Source organism: Passer domesticus, chromosome 27, assembly GCF_036417665.1.
Source record: "Passer domesticus isolate bPasDom1 chromosome 27, bPasDom1.hap1, whole genome shotgun sequence".
Lineage (NCBI taxonomy): Eukaryota > Metazoa > Chordata > Aves > Passeriformes > Passeridae > Passer > Passer domesticus.
Window position 1 is genome coordinate 2,570,507 of NC_087500.1, and position 21,817 is coordinate 2,592,323.

The following is a 21,817-nucleotide window of genomic DNA, read 5'->3' on the forward strand; positions in this document are numbered from 1 at the left end:
TTCATGGACACAGAGAAAGTCTGAGGCTTTATGCCCAGCTCCTCTATCCGTCCTTACCAGTGCCCTGAAGGACAATTCGGGAGTCCCCACATGACAGCAAAGGGAGGATGGGAGGGAACAGATGATGGGAGCGAAGGAAACGCAGGCAGTGTCAATGGTGAGCTCCACGATGGCAGGCCGATGCCCTGCCCCCCAGGCCGGCCCCGGCGCTGCCGACGTGCAGAGAGCCGAGCGCCGCCCCGCAGCCCCCGCGCTCGCCTCCGCTCCGTTCCCCGCCAGGACTCGGCGAGAGCCCGAGCGGCAGCGGCGCAGGGCTCAGCCCCGGGGCGGAGCTGGCGGCGGCGGAGAGGAGGCGGCACGGCCGCAGCAGAGCCGGGGCTCAGCGGCACAGCGAGGCTCGGCCGGCGGAGCGGCGGCATGCGGCGGGCTCGGGGCGCGGCGCTGCCGGCGCTGGCCGCGCTGCTGATGATCGGTGCGTGGGGAAGGCAGCAGTATGGGTGGCTGAGGGGCTGTGTGAGACCCCGCTCGCCCTAATACACATCTCTTACCCTCCTTCTCATTCTCAGTGCTTGTTTGCTCTCTGTCCCTTCCTCCGACGCCATAGGGTTTATTTTTCCTCAGCGAAATCCTTCCCGGGGAGTTTGCCTCTGTTACTCCCATTTCTCCATCCATCCATCCGGGCAAATCTATTTTCCTCTTTCCTTTCTCCACTTAAAAATTACAATTGTCCTTCAAAATATCCATCAGAGATTCTTGTCCCCAGCGAAACCCTCTCAGAGAAATAATCTCTCCATACTGTTTATTATCAGAACACATCTCAGTTTGAGCTACTCTCTAATCCTCTCCCATCTCCGTCTGAAAGGGATTTATTTAACAGGGTTGGGTCGGAAAAGTGATTGTTCTTTTTTCCGTGGCAGTGACTATGGCCAGAGCCCAGGTGCAGCAGGAGCCATTCCTGGTGACCACCGAGGGCATCGGCATCAACATCACCTGCTCACATCCCAAAATCCAGACCAGCGATTGGATCCAGTGGTACCGTCAGCTCCCTGGCAGAGGACCTGAATTCCTCGCTGTCATTGTGAAAGAGACCAAAGAGGTGCCGGCCATTGCAGGACAGCTGTGGGTGTCGGCAGATCGGCGCTGGAGCGCGCTGTGGCTCGGGCGGCCCCGGCGCGGGGACGCGGCCGTGTATTACTGCGCGCTGGGGCCACGGGCAGAGGAGCCGGGGCTGCGGCCGGGCACGAACCGCCGCGGGCGGGGCCGGGCGGGGCCAGCAGGGGGCGCTGCCGCTCCGCCCGCCGCGCTCCCGCGGTTCCGATCTGCAAAGGACCCGGCCACCCTCACCTTCCCCTTGACAGGCATTGATCCTTTCCCTGCACATCAGTAACACCTCACGCATCCGGAGAAGCAAACACAAGGGTTTAGCAACGCTGCAAGTGTCAGAGGCAGACACTAGAAAGACAGGCCTCCACTTGAGGTTACTGCTCGGATTCTTGCTCTAAAGCCCCCTTTTCCTTTACGGACAGGAGCTTTTCAGCGTCTTCATGAGCTCCTTTGCATGTAGAACTTCAGCAGAGGCCACAGTCAGGGCATTTGGAAGGTGAGAGTGTCTGCTTCTCTAAGGCTCACATCACGTCCATTTTCCTTTCCCAAGGGAAGAACAAGGAAAAGCAAAGTGATGAACAAAGCACACAATGACATCAATCGGGCAGTAGGTGATAAGGGAGAGAAGGAGGGAGCTCAGAGCTCTCCTACTTCTAATGGATGGCCCATTAGCAAACTGCTGTGAAGTGGCTCAGGCTGAGTTTGTGAGTGAAAAGAAGGGATAATAAGAACATGAGAATAATGAAGGTTTAAGAAGGTCTTGTAGTGTTAGAGAGCACCCACCAAGGAATGCTGGTGAGGCTGTGCAGTCTCCAGCCTTGGAGTTCTCCAAAAGCCACCCGGCTTTGGAGATTAGCAGTGACCCCACAGAGCTGAGGACAGCTCGGAAAGTTGAGAAACCTCAGTGGGGAAGAATTCCCCCAGCTCCCAGGTGCCCACCCTGGCTGTGCAGCAGAGCTGCCCATTGCAGCTGCGGAGGTGAGGACTCCACTGCGAGCTGAGCGGGATCAGCCCCTTCCCATCACTGAGGCCCCAGGGGCACGGGATGCTCACAGTGCCAATGGCTGAGGGAGCCTCGGGGGCGGCTGCTGGACGAGTCAGAAACGCACAAGGAGCAGTGCAGGCACTGCAGGGACAGGTCACTGCTCTGCCTGCTCCCGCCGCTGCTTCCTTTGCTGCCGCCCAGAGTCGTTTCCGGCAGCTCTGTTCTCTCGGGGCTGGGACGCGCTTTCTGCCTCTGCCCCACTCAGCAAACACGCAGCTTGCTCTCGCCATGCACCTCGCAAATCTCATCCTCACCGTCTGCCTGGGCCAGCTCCTCGGTAAGTCTTGCCCCTTCCCCAAGGCGCCCCTGTTCTTCTTCTTCTCTTCTTCTTCTTCTTCTTCCTTTCCCTGAGAAAATCCTCAAAAACCTAATCAGCACCATGGGGGAAAATGCCTGCGAATGAAGGGAAAAACTAAAAAAAAATCAGCTTCTCTTTGTGGTTTTGCAAGTGTTTCCTGAAGGAGCTATTTAAGTTGAACATGGAAAGGGAACAGAGAGAAACATCCGGCCCTTTACTGTCTTTTCTCTTCCATTATTCCATCTCCCTCTGCCACTCTCTTCTCATCCTTTTGCAGTCACCTCAGGAGATCTCAGCTGTCTCTACAGTCCCACATTCTTCCCATTTCAACCAACATTCCCAGCTCCTCTCAAGCCCTCCCCAGGCACCTCAAAGTTCTCCCTTCACTGACATTAACAGGGTATCCCATTCTGCCTCCAGCCTCACACAGCTCTGCCACGGCTTCCAGAATTCACTGGGATGGACACAACCAGGGCTCCCCCTTTCCAGCATCATCATCGTGTGTGCTTAGAGATTGAGGAGCCCTCAGAGATGAGAGGGATGGGGAAGCAGGATGAGCCTTTCTGCTGCACCTCCCTGGGCTCCTCAGGCAGCTGGAGAGTTGCTGGTGCCAGCACACACAGTTCAGCCATGACAGGCTGTTCCCTGTTTCTTCAAGCAGTAGAGGAAGGAGCAGGGAGGCAGCCCAGCTCCCCTTTAGAGGATGCAGAGCAAGGAGCTCTGAACTTCTCTCCAAAATATTTCAGGACAATGCTACAAGGCAGGCAGCTTTCTTCACCAGGATTTCCCATGCACTTCGATTTGCTTCCCACTCTCCTTCCCTGTGGAGCTACTGACTCTGACTTTCTTGCAGGCACCACGGGACAGATCACAGTCACCCAGGAAGATGGAGCAGTCACAGTCAAGCAGGGACACCCCTTCCACACCACCTGCAAATACCAGAGCAGTTATTTCAATGCCTTGCTCTGGTACCAGCTGCAGAAAGGCCAAGCCCCACGGCTGCTCTCCTATCAGGCAGGGACTGGCCCCAGGCACAGCGGCCGTTTCACCACGCACCTGAACACCACGGGCAAATCCAGTGTCCTGCAGCTGGAACACGTGGAGCTCTCTGACACTGCCTTGTACCTCTGTGCTGTGCAAGACACCCTGGTGCAGGCAGCTTCCTCAGCTGTGCAACAAGCCAGGGCAGGGAGGGGATGTGTCAGTGCAAGGCTGAGCTTCGGGAGGGACCCTGATCTCACCATGATGCTCAGCATCAGCTGCATCTCTATGTGTGTACAACGCTGTGGTGGTTTTGACCACATTAATTTGAGCACTTTCCTTGTGAATGTGTTTTGCGCTATTTTGACTCATTTCCACATTGGGCAGTCTCTAAGTAAAAAGTAAAATTATCCCCTGTGCTTGCCTGGGACCTTGTCCTTCTGCACTCCAGCCCTGCTGCCTTTGGCCCCACATGTCCTCAGCAGATCCCAGGGCTGGTTGTGTGTTCCTGCCTTGTGAGCCCTTGGAGCAGCCCCGTTTGCATGGACACACGTGAAGCATGGATTCGTCTGTGGCTGCACGGTGGAGAGCATGGCCCTGTGCCTGTCCGTGTGTGTCCCTGATCCGGAGGGAATTTCCTGAGCATGCCAGGGACAGCGAGCAGTGCCCTGGCCCTGAGCAGCACAGAGCAGCAGCTTGCCAGGCTCGCCAAGAGCCCGAGTGCAGCTGAGCGGGGCCGGCAGCTGCCCGCTGCAGGTGCGTGCAGGGTGGATGTGCTTGCCATGCGGTGTCGCTGCTGTGTGCGATGGGACACAGCTGTCCCTTGTCCCTGGCCGTGGCAAAGGTCCTTGTGTGGCTCGTGGCGCTGGTGGCGTGAGAGGCGGGGGCTGAGGCGGGTGGCGGGGCGGAGCTGGCGGCGGCGGAGAGGAGGCGGCACGGCCGCAGCAGAGCCGGGGCTCAGCGGCACAGCGAGGCTCGGCCGGCGGAGCGGCGGCATGCGGCGGGCTCGGGGCGCGGCGCTGCCGGCGCTGGCCCTGGTGCTGATCATCGGTGCGTGGGGGTGCCGAACGGGGCCGGTTCTGAGTTGGGGTGATCTCGCAGGCCCCCGTATGCTGCTGTCCTGCCTGGCTTCCTCACAGACCTCTTACCGAGAGCTATTCTCTTGTTTATCCCTCCCTCTTCTCCATCCCATGTCCCTCAGAAATCTCCTGATTCTCTTCTGTGTCCAGCCCTGCACAAGCATTCCATTCCTCTCATTCCTTATTACTTATGGACTAAGTCCTTGCCTCTTCTACCTTTTCTTCTTACATTTTTGCACTTTATATCTCATCATACCATTCTCCACTGACTGCACTTTTCCTCCTGGCATTTACTCATTCATCTCTCCACAAACCTGAAATGGACACTTCCATTCCTGCTTATGCTGAAATCAACACAGTACTGTTTTTCTCATTATCTCTGTACATTCCTGACTGTTTAAGCGGGATTAATCATGTGCAGTGGAGACTGCAGAATTTAAAGTTTATCCGTTTTCTTTCCCTGGCAGTGGCTTCAAGCAGAGCCCAGGTGCAACAGGAGCCATTCCTGGAGACCACCGAGGGCACCGGCATCAACATCACCTGCTCACATCCCAAAAAAATTCGCGGCGATTACATCCATTTCTACCGTCAGCTGCCGGGCCGAGCGCCCGAATTCCTCGCCCTCACAGCTAGAGGCTCCAAGGAAGTGCCGGCCATTGCAGGACAGCTGTGGGTGTCGCAGGACGGGCGTCGGAGCGCGCTGTGGCTCGGGCGGCCCCGGCGCGGGGACGCGGCCGTGTATTACTGCGCGCTGGGGCCACGGGCAGAGGAGCCGGGGCTGCGGCCGGGCACGAACCGCCGCGGGCGGGGCCGGGCGGGGCCAGCAGGGGGCGCTGCCGGGGCGCGGCTCCGCAGCTCCTTCCGCTGCCCCGAGCCCGCACGCACCGGCACCGCCAGCGACACCGACAGGCCCGCACACGCCCTGCCTGCCTGCCCTCAGTGCAGGTGCTATTGCTTCTCCTCACTTCCATCCCCTCCCTGACACTTTTCTGGGTATACAGCAGCACCCTGAGTGGAAGAAAAAGTAATTAAAGAACTCCTACTGCACATACTCGTCTTCACAGTACGACTAACAAAGTCTGGAGCTTGCACAAACTGAAAGAGTAACTCCTAGCTCTGCCTTTATGAAGAGGTTGTGCACACATATTTCTGAAGTAGACTCAGGCACAGACACTTCTCCTTGTTCCATGTCCCCACTGATGTGCAAACACACATTCCTATTCCTGCTTCTGCACCTAAGTCTTTGCACACACATCTATGTGAATATTCCCATCCAGAGATGTGCACACATAAAGCACATTCCAATACAAATCTAGTCCCACGCACTTACACATACACCTTCCCTCCTCAGCTCACCCTGATGCTCACTGAGTTTTTCCCTCCCTGTGTGTCACCGTTGGGCTGCTGGTTCCACCCATGCCCTGTTGAAATTTCCTTCAGGAAAGTAGTCGTGCCTCTCTGGACATCTTGCCCTGTGTTCAGCCTGTGGTTACACAAACTATGCCAGGGCCTTGCCTGACTCTTTGTCCTTCCCCACAAGACTCCAGGCCTGTTGCACTTGTTCCCAGGTTTCCTCAGCAGCGTCCATGGCTGACTGTGTCCTTGCCTGTGCTCCTGGATTGTGTGCGCTTGTGTTCAGGCAGGGTCCACAGGAGTTCCTGTGGAAGCAGAAATTCATGCACGAATCCCCCTCGATGTGCAGGAGCATATGTGTCTTTGTGTGTCTCTTTGCGTGTGCCTCTGTGTGCCCTGTTTTTTACTCAACCAGTGAAATGCATTGATCTCACTGGAGACACTCTCCGCTGCTCTGCCCTGAGCATCACAGAGCAGCATTTGCCCAGATTCACAAGGATGCTGTTTGCAGCTGAACAATGATGCAACAGCGTGCAGGAGATTTGCCCAGGGAAGAGGCACTGAAATGCAGTCCCTGTTTCCTGAGCCCTCCTTCTCCCACCGCTCTAAACTTCATGCTCCGCTACTGCCAATTGCCAGCCCCAAAAAGGATGGTTTCCCCCAAGTTTGGATTTTTAGCTTAATTCTGTTTGAAATATTGGGAGTGGCTCACCATGGCTGAGAGTGCTCACACACATACATGGACACATGGACACACAGACACACAGAGAGAGGACACAGATACACACAGGGACATGGACACATGGACACAGAGACACAGGTCTCTCCTGGCCAGTGCACAGCTGCTCTCCCCTGACCTGCATCACATTGGTTTCGTGGACACAGAGAAAGGCTGAGGCTTTATGCCCAGCTCCTCTATCCGTGTGTGTGGGTTTCTTTCCAGTGCCCTGAAGGACAATTCGGGAGTCCCGACACGACAGCAAAGGGAGGATGGGAGGGAACAGATGATGGGAGCGAAGGAAAGGCAGGCAGTGTCAATGGTGAGCTCCACGATGGCAGGCCGATGCCCTGCCCCCCAGGCCGGCCCCGGCGCTGCCGACGTGCAGAGAGCCGAGCGCCGCCCCGCAGCCCCCGCGCTCGCCTCCGCTCCGTTCCCCGCCAGGACTCGGCGAGAGCCCGAGCGGCAGCGGCGCAGGGCTCAGCCCCGGGGCGGAGCTGGCGGCGGCGGAGAGGAGGCGGCACGGCCGCAGCAGAGCCGGGGCTCAGCGGCACAGCGAGGCTCGGCCGGCGGAGCGGCGGCATGCGGCGGGCTCGGGGCGCGGCGCTGCCGGCGCTGGCCGCGCTGATCTTCGGTGCGCGGGGGCGGGGAAGGGGCCTGGTCTGGGCTGGGGTTATCCCGCAGGTCTCCGGAGGCTGCCGTCCTGTCTGGCTTCTTGCCAGGACTTTTCTCAAGAACTCTTCTCCCGTTCATCCTTCCTTTTTCTCCATCCCATACTCCCACAGAAATCTCTGGAATGTATTCTATGCGACAACCTGGACAATCATACCTTCTTTAGAGCTCACAAAGTTGGTCCATACACCTTGCTTATTTTCCTACTGTCTTTTTGTGCTTCCTCCCACATCCTCCCATTCTCCAGTGACTGCACTGATCCTTCTGTCATTCAGTCATACATTTCTCCACAAACGATTCATGAAAACGTCCATTGCTCTGTATCTTCTTGGCATCCTCTGGGAACTGTTTTCCTCCTCATCCCTCTGTGCTCCTGACTGCTTCTGCGGGCTTTGTTCTGGGAATTGGCAGGCAGAACTGAATAGAAAGCAGGAGTTGTGGTTTGTTTGTTTTTTCTCCCTGGCAGTGGCTGCTGTCAAAGCCCAAGTGGAGCAGGAGCCATTCCTGGAGACCGTTGAAGGCACCGGCATCAGAATCAAGTGCTCTCACCCCAATATCCGGATGGGCGATTTCATTCACTGGTATCGTCAGCTGCCGGGCAAAGGGCCCGAACTCGTGGTGTTCACTGCTAAAGTGTCCAAGGAGGTGCGATCCCCTGAAGGGCGCCTGACGGTGTCGGCAGATCGGCGTTGGAGCGCGCTGTGGCTCGGGCGGCCCCGGCGCGGGGACGCGGCCGTGTATTACTGCGCGCTGGGGCCACGGGCAGAGGAGCCGGGGCTGCGGCCGGGCACGAACCGCCGCGGGCGGGGCCGGGCGGGGCCAGCAGGGGGCGCTGCCGCTCCGCCCGCCGGGGCCGCCTCGCCCCGCTCGGCCCGGGCTGCGGCACCGGGACCGGCACCGGCACCGGCAGTGGGACTGGCACCAGAACCGACACCGGCAATAGGACCAGGACCGACACCGGGACCGATAGCTTCACCGACACCCACTCCAGCACCCACAGCGACGCCAACGCTGGCACTGATGCTGACACCAACACCGGCACCTGCACTGGCAGCTCCAGCTTGGCGTTACCGACCGCGCTCAGCCCCTCTCCTCAGTGTGGGCTGCGTCCAGCTGTGCTAATCAGGGCAGCAAACAACCCTGTCAGGCCACAGCTACCTGTGCACACTGAGGTGCTCTGTGTTTGGCTGGGAGGGGAGCAGGTGTTGGACTTGGCAGAGTCAACTTCTGCATCTCGTGTTTCCAAGACTTCAGTGTGGCTGGGGGAAGAGCAATCAGAGTTTGCTGAGAGTGGGAGATGCCCTCATTGATCCTGTTCCACCTAAACTAAAACCTTTCCCTGCTATGTGTCTTTCCCTGGGTATTGTGGCCGTGGGGATGGCAGGAATAGGTTAAAAGTGGGTCAGTGGTGAGGCGGATTATAATTCATTAAGTGACCTTGCAGCTGGAAGGAGCCTTTGATAAAGCAGTGGGAAGAGTCAATGGTGATCCTTTAGCAAGCACCGAGTTTCACTGAGCCTGCATTTCTGCTTGTGCAATTCTGCTCTGAGGTGGCTTCCGGGATCCCACAGTATGGGAGAGAAGGGAAACGCATTTTTCATTCTAGCTGTGGACTGGCGATTGTTCTGTCTGTCTGCCTCTGCTGACTACACACAACTCTCCTTGTATGACATTTCTTACCTGACACTGAGAGACCCTTTCCTTTCCCAGTTTGGAGAGAATCCTTATTAGCACCAGATCATCACAAGATTTCATGATGGATCAATACTAATGAAATCCATGCAGTTAATTCCCTCAGACAGAAACTATTGCGTCAGTCTGACACTAAGTTTTGAGTGAGCCACACCAGAGCTCCATCAGGTGTTTCGAAAGCAAGATGGGTTCCACTCAGAAGGTTGGGAGACAATGGGAGGTCTCCCTTATGCTTTGGTTGATAATTAATTAAATTTTGATTCTGTGTTGATTTTCTAAGTGTTTTCATCCATGTAGTAGGCCACAGAAATAGGCAAGAGAAATTGGTAAGGCCCCAGGATTTGGGCTGCCTTTCTTACCTGCCCTTCATTTCCACAGGCCTAGAGGACACCTTTGCAGAGGGAACAATTTGCCCACAAGCTCAACTGAGTGCAAACCAGCACACCTAATGCTGGGGGCTGTGCTTTCCTTTCCTGCACTGCTGCCTGTACATTTCCAGGTTTAGGAGATACCCATTCCAAAAAGAAGGCTTCTCATGAACGTTGGGATAAAAGGCAGCAGGATATATTGGGCTGGAAGGCAACAGAGAAGGCAGAAGACTCAGCTGCAGTGCTGCATGGATCCACAACAGGAGAGAGATGAGTCAGCCACGGTGCCTCTGATTTTATCATTCTCAGCAAGAAGCTCCAGCCATCCTTAATGGGACACTCGTGGCCCGTTGGGCTGCACGACATCCCCCAGTTTTGTCTGTTCCTCTCTCCCCAGCTCATGCCGATGTTCAGTTCTGGTTGTCTCCCCATGGGTGTGCCTGACCTGCTATTATTGCCCTCAGGAAGGTGTGCTGGTCTATTTTGACTCATCATCACTTTGTGCGCAGCATAAGATTTGACCTGGGCTTGGCTGGGGCTTTTTCCTTCCACACACTGCTTCTGCCCAGCTGCTTCTGGCACCGTGTGGCCTTAGCAAAGTCAACAGCTGCTATCGCTCCCTGGTGTGTTCCTGCCTTGTGAGCCCTTGGAGCAGCCCCGTTTGCAGGGACACATGAGAAGCACAAATTTGTGGAGAACAGCACACGGGTGTGCAGAAGTATTTGTGTATCTGAGTGTGTCCGTGTGTGTCCCTGATCCGGAGGGGATTTCCTGAGCATGCCAGGGACAGCGAGCAGTGCCCTGGCCCTGAGCAGCACAGAGCAGCAGCTTGCCAGGCTCGCCAAGAGCCCGAGTGCAGCTGAGCGGGGCCGGCAGCTGCCCGCTGCAGGTGCGTGCAGGGTGGATGTGCTTGCCATGCGGTGTCGCTGCTGTGTGCGATGGGACACAGCTGTCCCTTGTCCCTGGCCGTGGCAAAGGTCCTGGTGTGGCTCGTGGCGCTGGTGGCGTGAGAGGCGGGGGCTGAGGCGGGTGGCGGGGCGGAGCTGGCGGCGGCGGAGAGGAGGCGGCACGGCCGCAGCAGAGCCGGGGCTCAGCGGCACAGCGAGGCTCGGCCGGCGGAGCGGCGGCATGCGGCGGGCTCGGGGCGCGGCGCTGCCGGCGCTGGCCGCGCTGATCATCGGTGTGTGGGGGTGGCGTCGGAGGGGCATCTGGGTCAGAGGGTTATTTGACACCGACTCCAACTGAAGAATTCTTGCTCTCCTATTTCTTTTCTCCTCTCTTCACTCCACTGCCCACATAGTTTTTCCTCTCCCTGTAGTCGTTGCTTCCCAGATTCCTTTTTTCCTCCTTATCTCCATCCATCCATCCATCCATCCATCCATCCATCCATCCATCCATCCATCCATCCATCCATCCTTCCTTCTCAGCTGCTCTGTTTAGGACATTTCTTTCTGATTTACCTTCAAAACATCCATCAAATATTCTTATCTTCTACCAAGCACTCTCAGAAAAATAATGGCTCTATACTCGATTCGGAAAGATATCCAAGTTTGCTCTGATCTGTCGTCCTCTACCATCTCCCCCTCAACGGCATTTTCTGTTATAGAAAAGTGATTGTTCTTTTCTCCATGGCAGTGGCTGTGGTCAGAGCCCAGGTACAGCAGGAGCCATTCCTGGAGACCACCGAGGGCACCGGCATCAACATCACCTGCTCACACCCCGAAATCCAGAACAGCCAAACAATCTACTGGTACCGACAGTTGCCTGGCCGAGGACCCGAACTCTTTGTGAGCATTCACAAGGACTCCAAAGAGCTGCCGGACAGTGCGGGCCGTGTGTGGGTGTCGGCAGATCGGCGTCGGAGCGCGCTGTGGCTCGGGCGGCCCCGGCGCGGGGACGCGGCCGTGTATTACTGCGCGCTGGGGCCACGGGCAGAGGAGCCGGGGCTGCGGCCGGGCACGAACCGCCGCGGGCGGGGCCGGGCGGGGCCAGCAGGGGGCGCTGCCGCTCCCGCTTGACGCCGCTCGCCGGGGCCGGCACCGAGCCGCGCCTGCAACCCCCGGCATCCCGACCGGGAGCAACCTCGGGCCCGCCACACGGCCTGGCCTGCTGCCAGAGACCCCTCCGGGCACAAGGATGCTGCCCTGCACGGCGCACAAAACAATTCTGCTGGAACGGAACATTTCAGCAGCGGTCAAAGCAATCTGGAAAGGAATTACTCATCCCATTGCATTGGCAGCCAAAGGAAGGCTCAGGAGATGTTGGCTCCCCGCTCGGTGAGGAAACGGGACCTAGTGACAAATGACACGGAAAGGCCGACACATTCCATGCCTGCCTGCCCTCAGTTTAACTGCTTTGCTTCTCCTCACATCCATCACATCCCTGAGCCTCTCTGAAGTGTTTCTGGGAATAAAACAGCACCCTGAGAAGGGGAAGTATTTAAAGAACTCCTAGTTCACATGCACGAGTTCACGGTACCACAAACACACTCAGGAGCTTGTACACACCCAAACAGTAACACATATCTGTGCATTGATGAAGAGGTGTGTGCACACACATTTCCAAAGGAGACCCCGGCCAGACACTTCTCCTTCTGCCATGTCCCCACTCATGTGCAAACACTCACACCCACTCCTATTCCTGCTCCTGCACTCAAGTCTGTGCACACACATCTACGTGAACGGTCCTGTCTAGAGATGTGGACACATAAAGCACATCCCAGCATGGATCTATTCCCACACACTTAGATATACACCTTCCCTACTTCCCAGCTGAGCTCACCCTGATGGTTACTGAGTTTTTGCCTCCCCGTGTGACAACGCTGGGCTGCTGGTTCCGATGCCGCCCCAATAAAATTGCCTTCAGGAAAGTAGTCGTGCCTCTCTGGATATCTTACCCTGTGTTCAGCCTCTCAGTACCAAAAACGTGCCAGGGCCATGCCTGACTCCTTTTCCTTCCCCACACGGCTCCAGCCCTGCTGCTTGTTCTCAGGTTTCCTCAGCAGCAACCACGCCTGATTGTGTCCTTGCCTGTGCTCCTGGTTTGTGTGTGCTTGTGTTCAGGCAGAGTGCACAGGAATCCATGTGGAAGCACGAATTAATACATTAACCCCCCGCCCCTGATGTGCAGGAGCATATGTGTCTTTGTGTGTCTGTGTGCCTCTGTGTGTCCTATTGTGTTACTCAACCAGTGAAATGCATTGATCTCATTGGAGACACTCTCCACTGCTCTGCCATGAGGATCACAGAGCAGCATTTGCCCAGACTCAGAAGGATCCTGGGAGCAGTTGAACAATGATGCAGCAGCATGCAGGAGATTTGCCCAGGGAAGAGGTGCTGAAATGCAGTCCCTGCTTCATGAGCCCTCCTTCTCCCACTGCGCTAAACATCACACTCTGCAACTGCCAACTGCCAGCCCCAACAAGTATGGTTTCACCCAAGTTTGGATTTTTAGCTTAATTCTCTTTGAAATATTGGAAGTGGCTCACCATGGCTGAGAGTGCTCACACACATACATGGACACATGAACACACAGACAGAGGGACACACATACACATAGAGACATAGACACATGGACACACAGACACAGGTCTCTCCAGGCCTGTGCACAGCTGCTCTCCCCTGAGCTGCATCACATTGGTTTCATGGACACAGAGAAAGGCTGAGGCTTTATGCCCAGCTCGTCTACCCGTGTGAGTGGGTTTCTTTCTAGTGCCCTGAAGGACAATTCGGGAGTCCCCACATGACAGCAAAGGGAGGATGGGAGGGAACAGATGATGGGAGCGAAGGAAACGCAGGCAGTGTCAATGGTGAGCTCCACGATGGCAGGCCGATGCCCTGCCCCCCAGGCCGGCCCCGGCGCTGCCGACGTGCAGAGAGCCGAGCGCCGCCCCGCAGCCCCCGCGCTCGCCTCCGCTCCGTTCCCCGCCAGGACTCGGCGAGAGCCCGAGCGGCAGCGGCGCAGGGCTCAGCCCCGGGGCGGAGCTGGCGGCGGCGGAGAGGAGGCGGCACGGCCGCAGCAGAGCCGGGGCTCAGCGGCACAGCGAGGCTCGGCCGGCGGAGCGGTGGCATGCGGCGGGCTCGGGGCGCGGCGCTGCCGGCGCTGGCCGCGCTGATCATCGGTGCGCGGGGCTGGCGGGGGACGTGGCGGAGGCAGGGGCTGGGGCTGCGTCTGCCTGGGATGAGCATTGGGCTCGGCATTTGTCTCTGGCACTCCTGCTCCTCCTTGCTTCTTTTACACCCTCTTCCCTCAATCCTTCTCTCCGCAATGAATCCGCTCTCTCCCAGCTTGCCGGATCTACTACTGCATTTCTTTGATCATCCATTGTTTCATTCAATCATCTAGCCATCCATGCAAATCAGTCTCTTTTCCTTCATTCCAGTCTCCCCTTCTGCAGTCTGACACTTCTCCAAAATAATCAACTTTCCTATTTCCAAGCTTTTACTCTCAGAGAAGCAGTCTTTCCATCCTTTATTCTCAGAATATCCCAGCTCCCTCTGATCTGTCCTCCTCTGCCCTCTTCCCACTTCAAGTGCACGGCATTTGCTGCAGAGGGAAAGTGATTGTTCTTTTCTCCGTGGCAGTGGCTGTGGCCAGAGCCCAGGTACAGCAGGAGCCATTCCTAGAGACCACCGAGGGCATCGGCATCAACATCACCTGCTCACACCCCACGATACAGATGGGCGAAAGGATCCAATGGTACCGTCAGCTGCGGGACAAAGGCCCCGAATTCCTTGTGCTGACAGTGAGAGACTCCAAGGCAGTGCCGGCCATTGCAGGACAGCTGTGGGTGTCGGCAGACCGGCGCTCGAGCGCGCTGTGGCTCGGGCGGCCCCGGCGCGGGGACGCGGCCGTGTATTACTGCGCGGTGGGGGCCACGGGCAGAGGAGCCGGGGCTGCGGCCGGGCACGAACCGCCGCGGGCGGGGCCGGGCGGGGCCAGCAGGGGGCGCTGCCGCTCCGCCCGCCGCGCTCCCGCGGTTCCGATCTGCAAAGGACCCGGCCACCCTCACCTTCCCCCTGACAGGCATTCATCCTTTCCCTGCACATCAGTAACACCTCACGCGTCCTGAAAAGCAAACACAAGGGTTTGGCAACGCTGTAAGTTTCAGAAGGAGACACTTGAAAGACAGGGCTCCACATGAGGTTACTCCCCGGAGTCTTGCTCCAGAGCTCCCTTTTCCTTTAGGGACATGAGCTTTTCAGCATCTCTAGGAACTCCTTGGGCTGAGCAAGTTCAGCAAAGGCCAGAGTCAGGGCATGTGAAAGGTGAGAGTGTCTGGTTCTCTAAGGTTCACATCACGTCCGTTTTCCTTTCCCAAGTGAAGAACAAGGAAAAGGGAAAGTAAATTTCTGCCAATCGACAGTAGGTAATAAGGGAGAGAAGGAGAGAGCTTAGAGCTCTCCACCTTCTAACTGATGGGCCATTAGCAAACTGCTGTGAAGTGCCTCAGGCTGAGCTATTTCAGTGACAAGAAGTGACAACAGGAACATGAGGATAATGGAGGTTTAAGAAGGTCTTGTAGAGTTAGAGAGTACCCACCAAGGAATGCTTGTGAGCCTGTGCATTCTCCAGCCTTGGAGTTCTCCAAAAGCCACCCGGCTTTGGAGATTAGCAGTGACCCCTCAGAGATGAGGACACCTCGGAAAGGTGAGAAACCTCAGTGGGGAAGAATCCCCCCAGCTCCCAGGTGCCCACCCTGGCTGTGCAGCAGAGCTGCCCATTGCAGCTGCAGAGGTGAGGACTCCACTGCGAGCTGAGCGGGATCAGCCCCTTCCCGTCACTGAGGCCCCAGGGGCACGGGATGCTCACAGTGCCAATGGCTGAGGGAGCCTCGGGGGCTGCTGCTGGAGGAGCCAGAAACGCACAAGGAGCAGTGCAGGCACTGCAGGGACAGGTCACTGCTCTGCCTGCTCCCGCCGCTGCTTCCTTTGCTGCCGCCCAGAGTCGTTTCCGGCAGCTCTGTTCTCTCGGGGCTGGGACGCGCTTTCTGCCTCTGCCCCACTCAGCAAACACGCAGCTTGCTCTCGCCATGCACCTCGCAAATCTCATCCTCACCGTCTGCCTCGGCCAGCTCCTCGGTAAGTCTTGCTTCTTCTCCAAGGCACCCCTGCTCTTCATCTTCATCTTCTCATTCTTCTTCTTCTTCCTTCCCCCGAGGAAATCCTCAAAAGCTTTCTCAGCACCATGGGGGAAAATGCCAGCGAATGAAGGGAAAAGACTAAAAAAAAAAATCAGCTTCTCTTTGTGGTTTTCCAAGTGTTTCCTGAAGGAGCTCTTTAATTTGGACATGGAAAGGGAAGAGTGAGAAACCTGAGCATATTTTCTGTCTTTTTTCTCACCTTCAGTCCATCTCCCTATGTCTTTCTCATCCAGTTCTAGTCACCTCAGGAGATCTCAGCTGTCTCTACAGTCCCACATTCTTCCCATTTCAACCAACATTCCCAGCTCCTCTCAAGCCCTCCCCAGACACCTCAAAGTTCTCCCTTCACTGACATTAACAGGGTGTCCCATTCTGCCTCCAGCCTCACACAGCTCTGCCACGGCTTCCAGAGTTCACTGGGATGGACACAACCAGGGCTCCCCATTTCCAGCATCATCATTGTGTGTGCTAAGAGATTGAGGAGCCGTCAGTGCTGACAGGGATGGAGAAGCAGGATGAGCCTTTCTGCTGCACCTCACTGGGCTCCTCAGGCAGCTGGAGAGTTGCTGGTTCCATCACACACAGCACAGCCATGACAGGCTGTTTCCTGTTCCTTCATGCAGAAGGGGCAGGAGCAGGGAGGCAGCCCAGCTCTCCTTTGGATGATGCAGAGCAAAGAGCTCTGAACTCCTCCCCAAAATATTTCAGGACAATGCTACAAGGCAGGGAGCTTTCTTCACCAGGATTTTCCATGCACTTCGATTTGCTTCTCATGATCATTCCCTGTGGAGCTACTGACTCTGACTTTCTTGCAGGCACCACGGCGCAGATCACAGTCACCCAGGAAGATGGAGCAGTCACAGTCAAGCAGGGACACCCCTTCCACACCACCTGCAAATACCAGAGCAGTTATTTCAATGCCTTGCTCTGGTACCAGCTGCAGAAAGGCCAAGCCCCACGGCTGCTCTCCTATCAGTCAGGGACTGGCCCCAGGCACAGCGGCCGTTTCACCACGCACCTGAACACCACGGGCAAATCCAGTGTCCTGCAGCTGGAGCAAGTGCAGCTCTCTGACACTGCCTTGTACCTCTGTGCTGTGCGAGACACCCTGGTGCAGGCAGCGTCCTCAGCTGTGCAACAACCCGGGCAGGGAGGGGATGTGTCAGTGCAAGGCTGAGCTTGGGGAGGGACCCTGATCTCACCCTGCTGCTCAGCACCAGCTGCATCTCTATGTGTGTACAACGGTCTGGTGGTTTTGATATCATCCATTATATCACTTCTATGGAAATATTATTTTGGACTATTTTGACTCATTTCCACAGTGTGCAGTCTCTAAGTAAACAAAAATATCCCCTGTGCTTGCCTGGGACCTTGTCCTTCTGCACTCCAGCCCTGCTGCTTTCGGCCCCACATGTCCTCAGCAGAGCCCAGGGCTGGTTGTGTGTTCCTGCCTTGTGAGCCCTTGGAGCAGCCCCGTTTGCATGGACACTCGTGAAGCACGGATTTGTGTGTGGCTGCACACGGGAGAGCACGGCCCTGTGTCTGTCCGTGTGTGTCCCTGATCGGGAGGGAATTTCCTGAGCATGCCAGGGACAGCGAGCAGTGCCCTGGCCCTGAGCAGCACAGAGCAGCAGCTTGCCAGGCTCGCCAAGAGCCCGAGTGCAGCTGAGCGGGGCCGGCAGCTGCCCGCTGCAGGTGCGTGCAGGGTGGATGTGCTTGCCATGCGGTGTCGCTGCTGTGTGCGATGGGACACAGCTGTCCCTTGTCCCTGGCCGTGGCAAAGGTCCTGGTGTGGCTCGTGGCGCTGGTGGCGTGAGAGGCGGGGGCTGAGGCGGGTGGCGGGGCGGAGCTGGCGGCGGCGGAGAGGAGGCGGCACGGCCGCAGCAGAGCCGGGGCTCAGCGGCACAGCGAGGCTCGGCCGGCGGAGCGGCGGCATGCGGCGGGCTCGGGGCGCGGCGCTGCCGGCGCTGGCCGCGCTGATCATCGGTGCGTGGTGGCGGGGTAGGGCCCTGGTCTGGGCTGGGGTGTTCCCGCAGGTCTCCGGAGGCTGCCGTCCTGCCCTGAATCTTCACAGATCTTTTCTCGGGCTCTCTTCTCCTGCTCAACCCTTCCACTTCTGCATGCCATATTCACACAGAAATCTGATTCAATTTTATGCCCCTCCCTGCTCCATCATTCCACTGCCCTCCTTCTTAATTTCTTACAAAATCAGTCCTTAGCTGTTGTTACTTTTCTTCTTTTCTTTTTGTGCTTCCTCCCACATCCTTCCATTCTAAAGTGACTGCACTGTTCTCTCTATCGTTCAGGCATTAATCTCTCCACAAACCTGTAATGGACACTTCCATTCCTGCTTATCTAAAAATCAACTCAGTACGGTTTCACTCATCGTCTCTGTACATTCCCGACGATTTCATGGAGATTTGATCTGTGAAGTGAGGTAGTGTAGAATTTAAAGGTTATGTACATTCTATTCCCGGCAGTGGCTTCGGGCAGAGCCCAGGTGCAGCAGGAGCCATTCCTGGAGACCACCGAGGGCACCGGCATCAACATCACCTGCTCACATCCCAAAAAACAGATCGAGGATTACATCCATTTCTACCGTCAGCTCCCGGGAAGAGCGCCCGAATTCCTCGCCCTCACTGCTAGAGGCTCTAAGGCTGTGCCGGCCATTGCAGGACAGCTGTGGGTGTCGGCAGATCGGCGTCGGAGCGCGCTGTGGCTCGGGCGGCCCCGGCGCGGGGACGCGGCCGTGTATTACTGCGCGCTGGGGCCACGGGCAGAGGAGCCGGGGCTGCGGCCGGGCACGAACCGCCGCGGGCGGGGCCGGGCGGGGCCAGCAGGGGGCGCTGCCGGGGCGCGGCTCCGCAGCTCCTTCCGCTGCCCCGAGCCCGCACGCACCGGCACCGCCAGCGACAGGGAAAAGGCCCGCACACTCCCTGCCTGCCTGCCCTCAGTGCAGGTGCTATTGCTTCTCCTCACTTCCATCGCATCCCTGAGCCTCCAGGACGCCTTTCAGGGAATAAAGCAACACCCTTTGTAGAAAAAAAAGTAATGCAAATACTCCTACTGCACATGCAGGAGTCTGCAGTACCACGAACACACTCAGGAGCTTGCCCACACCCAAAGAATAAGTGGATTGAATAGCCCAGCACTGATGAAGAGGCGTGTGCACACACAGTTCCAAAGGAGACCCAGTCATCAACACTTCTTCGGCCAGGTCCCCACTGGTGTGCAAAGAGACACACTCACTCCTGTTCCTGCTCCTACACCAAAGTATATGAACACACATCTACGTGAACACTCTTGTCTAGAGATGTGCACACATAAAACACATCCCAATGGAAATCTATTCCCATACAGGCCCCCCCTTCTTCCTCCTCAGCTCAGCCTGGTGTTCACCAGGTTTTGCCTCCCCATGTGTCACCATTGGGCTGCTGGTTCCAACCCTGTTCTGTTAAAACTGCCTTCAGGAAAGCTCTTGTGCCTCGATGGACATCTTACACTCTGTTCAGGCTGTCAGTACACAAACTATGCCAAGGCCTTGCCTGACTCTTTATCCTTCCCCACAAGGCTCGAGCTCTGCTGCACTTGTTCCCAGGTTTCCTCAGCAGCATCCATGGCTGATTGTGTCCTTGCCTGTGCTCCTGGTTTGTGTGTGCTTGTGTTCAGGCAGGGTCCACAGGAATCCATGTGGGAGCACAAAATCCTGCATGAATCCCCCCCAATATGCTGAAGCCTCTGCATGTGTGTATGTCTGTGTGGGTGTGTCTGTATGTGTCCATGTGTGTCTGCCTCCTGTTCTGTTTCTCAATAAGTGAAATGTGTTGATCTCACTGGAGACGCGCTCCACTGCTCTGCCATGAGCATCACAGAGCAGCATTTGCCCTGACACACAACAAGCCCAGGTGTAGCAGGACAATGATGTAGCAGCATGCAGGAGATTTGTCCAGGGAAGAGGTGCTCAAATGCAGTCTCTGTTTTCTGACCGCTCCTTCTCCCACTGCTCTAAACACAGACACACGGACACATGGTTACACGGACACACAGACACAGGTGTCTCCAGGCCAGTGCACTGCTGCCCTCCTCGAGCTGCATCACATTGGTTTCGTGGACACAGAGAAAGGCTGAGGCTTTATGCCCAGCTCCTCTATCCGTGTCTTCATTTCTTTCCAGTGCCCTGAAGGACAATTCGGGAGTCCCCACATGACAGCAAAGGGAGGATGGGAGGGAACAGATGATGGGAGCGAAGAAAACGCAGGCGCTGTCAATGGTGAGCTCCACGATGGCAGGCCGATGCCCTGCCCCCCAGGCCGGCCCCGGCGCTGCCGACGTGCAGAGAGCCGAGCGCCGCCCCGCAGCCCCCGCGCTCGCCTCCGCTCCGTTCCCCGCCAGGACTCGGCGAGAGCCCGAGCGGCAGCGGCGCAGGGCTCAGCCCCGGGGCGGAGCTGGCGGCGGCGGAGAGGAGGCGGCACGGCCGCAGCAGAGCCGGGGCTCAGCGGCACAGCGAGGCTCGGCCGGCGGAGCGGCGGCATGCGGCGGGCTCGGGGCGCGGCGCTGCCGGCGCTGGCCGCGCTGATCATCGGTGAGAGGGGCTGGCGGTGGAGGGGCATCTGGTTCAGCAGGATACGTGAGACCGGCCCCAGCTCAAGATCTCTGGCTCTCCTGTTTCTTTTCTTTTCCTCTTTACCCTCTGTACCCTCCTCTGCCCTCATATTTTCCTCCCTCCATGATGTCCGTGCTTTCCAGATTGCTTTTTTTTTCTCCTTGTTTCCATCCATCCATCCATCCATCCATCCAGCCATCCAGCCATCCCTCCCTCCCTCCATCCCTCGCAGCCACTCTATTTTTCATTATTCCTTCTGATTTACCTTGAAAACAGCCGTCATAGGTTCCTATCATCAACCAAACACTCTCAGGAAAATAGTGTGTCTATACTCTAGTCTCAAAATGTATCAGAATTTCATCTAATCTTTCATCCTCTACCATCTCCCCCTGAATGGCGTTCTCTACGAAATAAATGTCATAGTTCTTTTCTTTCTGGCAGTGGCTGTAGCCCGAGCCCAGGTGCAGCAGGAGCCATTCCTGGAGACCACCGAGGGCACCGGCATCAACATCACCTGCTCACATCCCAAAATCGGCACTAACGATTGGATCCAGTGGTATCGTCACCTCCCGGACCGAGCACCCGAATTCCTCGCCCTCACAGCTAGAGGCTCCAAGGCTGTGCCGGCCATTGCAGGACAGCTGTGGGTGTCGGCAGATCGGCGTCGGAGCGCGCTGTGGCTCGGGCGGCCCCGGCGCGGGGACGCGGCCGTGTATTACTGCGCGCTGGGGCCACGGGCAGAGGAGCCGGGGCTGCGGCCGGGCACGAACCGCCGCGGGCGGGGCCGGGCGGGGCCAGCAGGGGGCGCTGCCGCTCCCGCTTGACGCCGCTCGCCGGGGCCGGCACCGAGCCGCGCCTGCAACCCCCGGCATCCCGACCGGGAGCAACCACGGGCCCGGCAAACGACCCGGCCTGCTGCCAGAGACCCCTCCGGGCACAAGGATGCTGCCCTGCACGGCGCACAAAACAATTCTGCTGGAACAGAACATTTCAGCAGCGGTCAATGCAATCTGGAAAGGAATTTCTGATCCCATTGCATTGGCAGCCAAAGGAAGGCTCAGGAGATGTTGGCTCCCCGCTCGGTGAGGAAAGGGGACCTAGTGACAAATGACACGGAAAGGCCGACACAGTCCATGCCTGCTTGCCCTCAGTGTAACTGGTGATCTTCTCCTCACTTCCATCACATCCCTGAGCTTCCCTGACGACTTTCTGGGAATAAAGCAGCACCCTGAGAAGGGGAAGTATTTATAGAACTCCCTCTACACATACACGACTTCATGTTATCACAAACACACTCTGGAGCTTGCACACACCCAAACAGTAACTCACATCTCTGCATTTATGAAGAGGTGTGTTCACACACATTTCCGAAGGAGACCCAGGCACAGACACTTCTCCTTCTGCCATGTCCCCACTGATGTGCAAACACACACACTCACTACTATTCCTGCTCCTGAATGCAAGCCTGTTCACACATATCTATGTGAATATTCCCATTCAGGGATGTGCATACAAAAAGCACATCCCAACATGGATCTATTCCCATACACTTACATAGACACCTTCCCTTCTTCCCTCCTCAGCTCACCCAGATGGTCACAGGGTTTTGCCTCCCAGTGTGTCACCATTGGGCTGCTGTGTCTGACCCTGTCCTGTTAAAATTGCCTTAAGGAAAGCCTTTGTGCTTAGCTCTGTTCAGCCTGTCACTGCACAAATCATGCCAGGGCCTTGCCTGACTCCTTGTCCTTCTTCACAAGGCTCC

The 21,817-nt window shown here is 57.0% G+C and overlaps 1 protein-coding gene and 6 gene segments (V, D, J or C); all 7 read left to right on the plus strand.

The window, feature by feature from the left end:
- Nucleotides 1-417: 417 nt before the first annotated feature.
- LOC135286563 (T cell receptor alpha variable 4-like) lies at nucleotides 418-1,387 on the plus strand. The segment is given in 2 exon segments: nucleotides 418-472; nucleotides 918-1,387. Coding segments are annotated over 2 exon segments (525 nt in total).
- A 990-nt stretch (nucleotides 1,388-2,377) lies between these two features.
- On the plus strand, nucleotides 2,378-4,305 carry LOC135286564 (T cell receptor alpha variable 1-2-like). The segment is given in 3 exon segments: nucleotides 2,378-2,426; nucleotides 3,301-3,568; nucleotides 4,245-4,305. Coding segments are annotated over 3 exon segments (378 nt in total).
- Nucleotides 4,306-4,423: 118 nt separating this feature from the next.
- LOC135286565 (T cell receptor alpha variable 4-like) lies at nucleotides 4,424-5,489 on the plus strand. The segment is given in 2 exon segments: nucleotides 4,424-4,478; nucleotides 4,975-5,489. Coding segments are annotated over 2 exon segments (570 nt in total).
- Nucleotides 5,490-10,438: 4,949 nt separating this feature from the next.
- LOC135286566 (M1-specific T cell receptor alpha chain-like) overlaps nucleotides 10,439-21,817 on the plus strand; it is a 210,553-nt gene continuing 199,174 nt past the window's right edge. The window contains exons 1-2 of the mRNA XM_064399631.1: nucleotides 10,439-10,490; nucleotides 10,871-11,228. Coding sequence (XP_064255701.1) covers nucleotides 10,439-10,490; nucleotides 10,871-11,228 — 410 coding nt within the window. The remainder of the gene's footprint in view (nucleotides 10,491-10,870; nucleotides 11,229-21,817) is intronic.
- On the plus strand, nucleotides 13,379-14,413 carry LOC135286895 (T cell receptor alpha variable 4-like). The segment is given in 3 exon segments: nucleotides 13,379-13,430; nucleotides 13,894-14,177; nucleotides 14,336-14,413. Coding segments are annotated over 3 exon segments (414 nt in total).
- LOC135286500 (immunoglobulin lambda variable 1-47-like) lies at nucleotides 17,387-18,492 on the plus strand. The segment is given in 2 exon segments: nucleotides 17,387-17,438; nucleotides 17,933-18,492. Coding segments are annotated over 2 exon segments (612 nt in total).
- LOC135286501 (T cell receptor alpha variable 4-like) lies at nucleotides 19,914-20,879 on the plus strand. The segment is given in 2 exon segments: nucleotides 19,914-20,034; nucleotides 20,497-20,879. Coding segments are annotated over 2 exon segments (435 nt in total).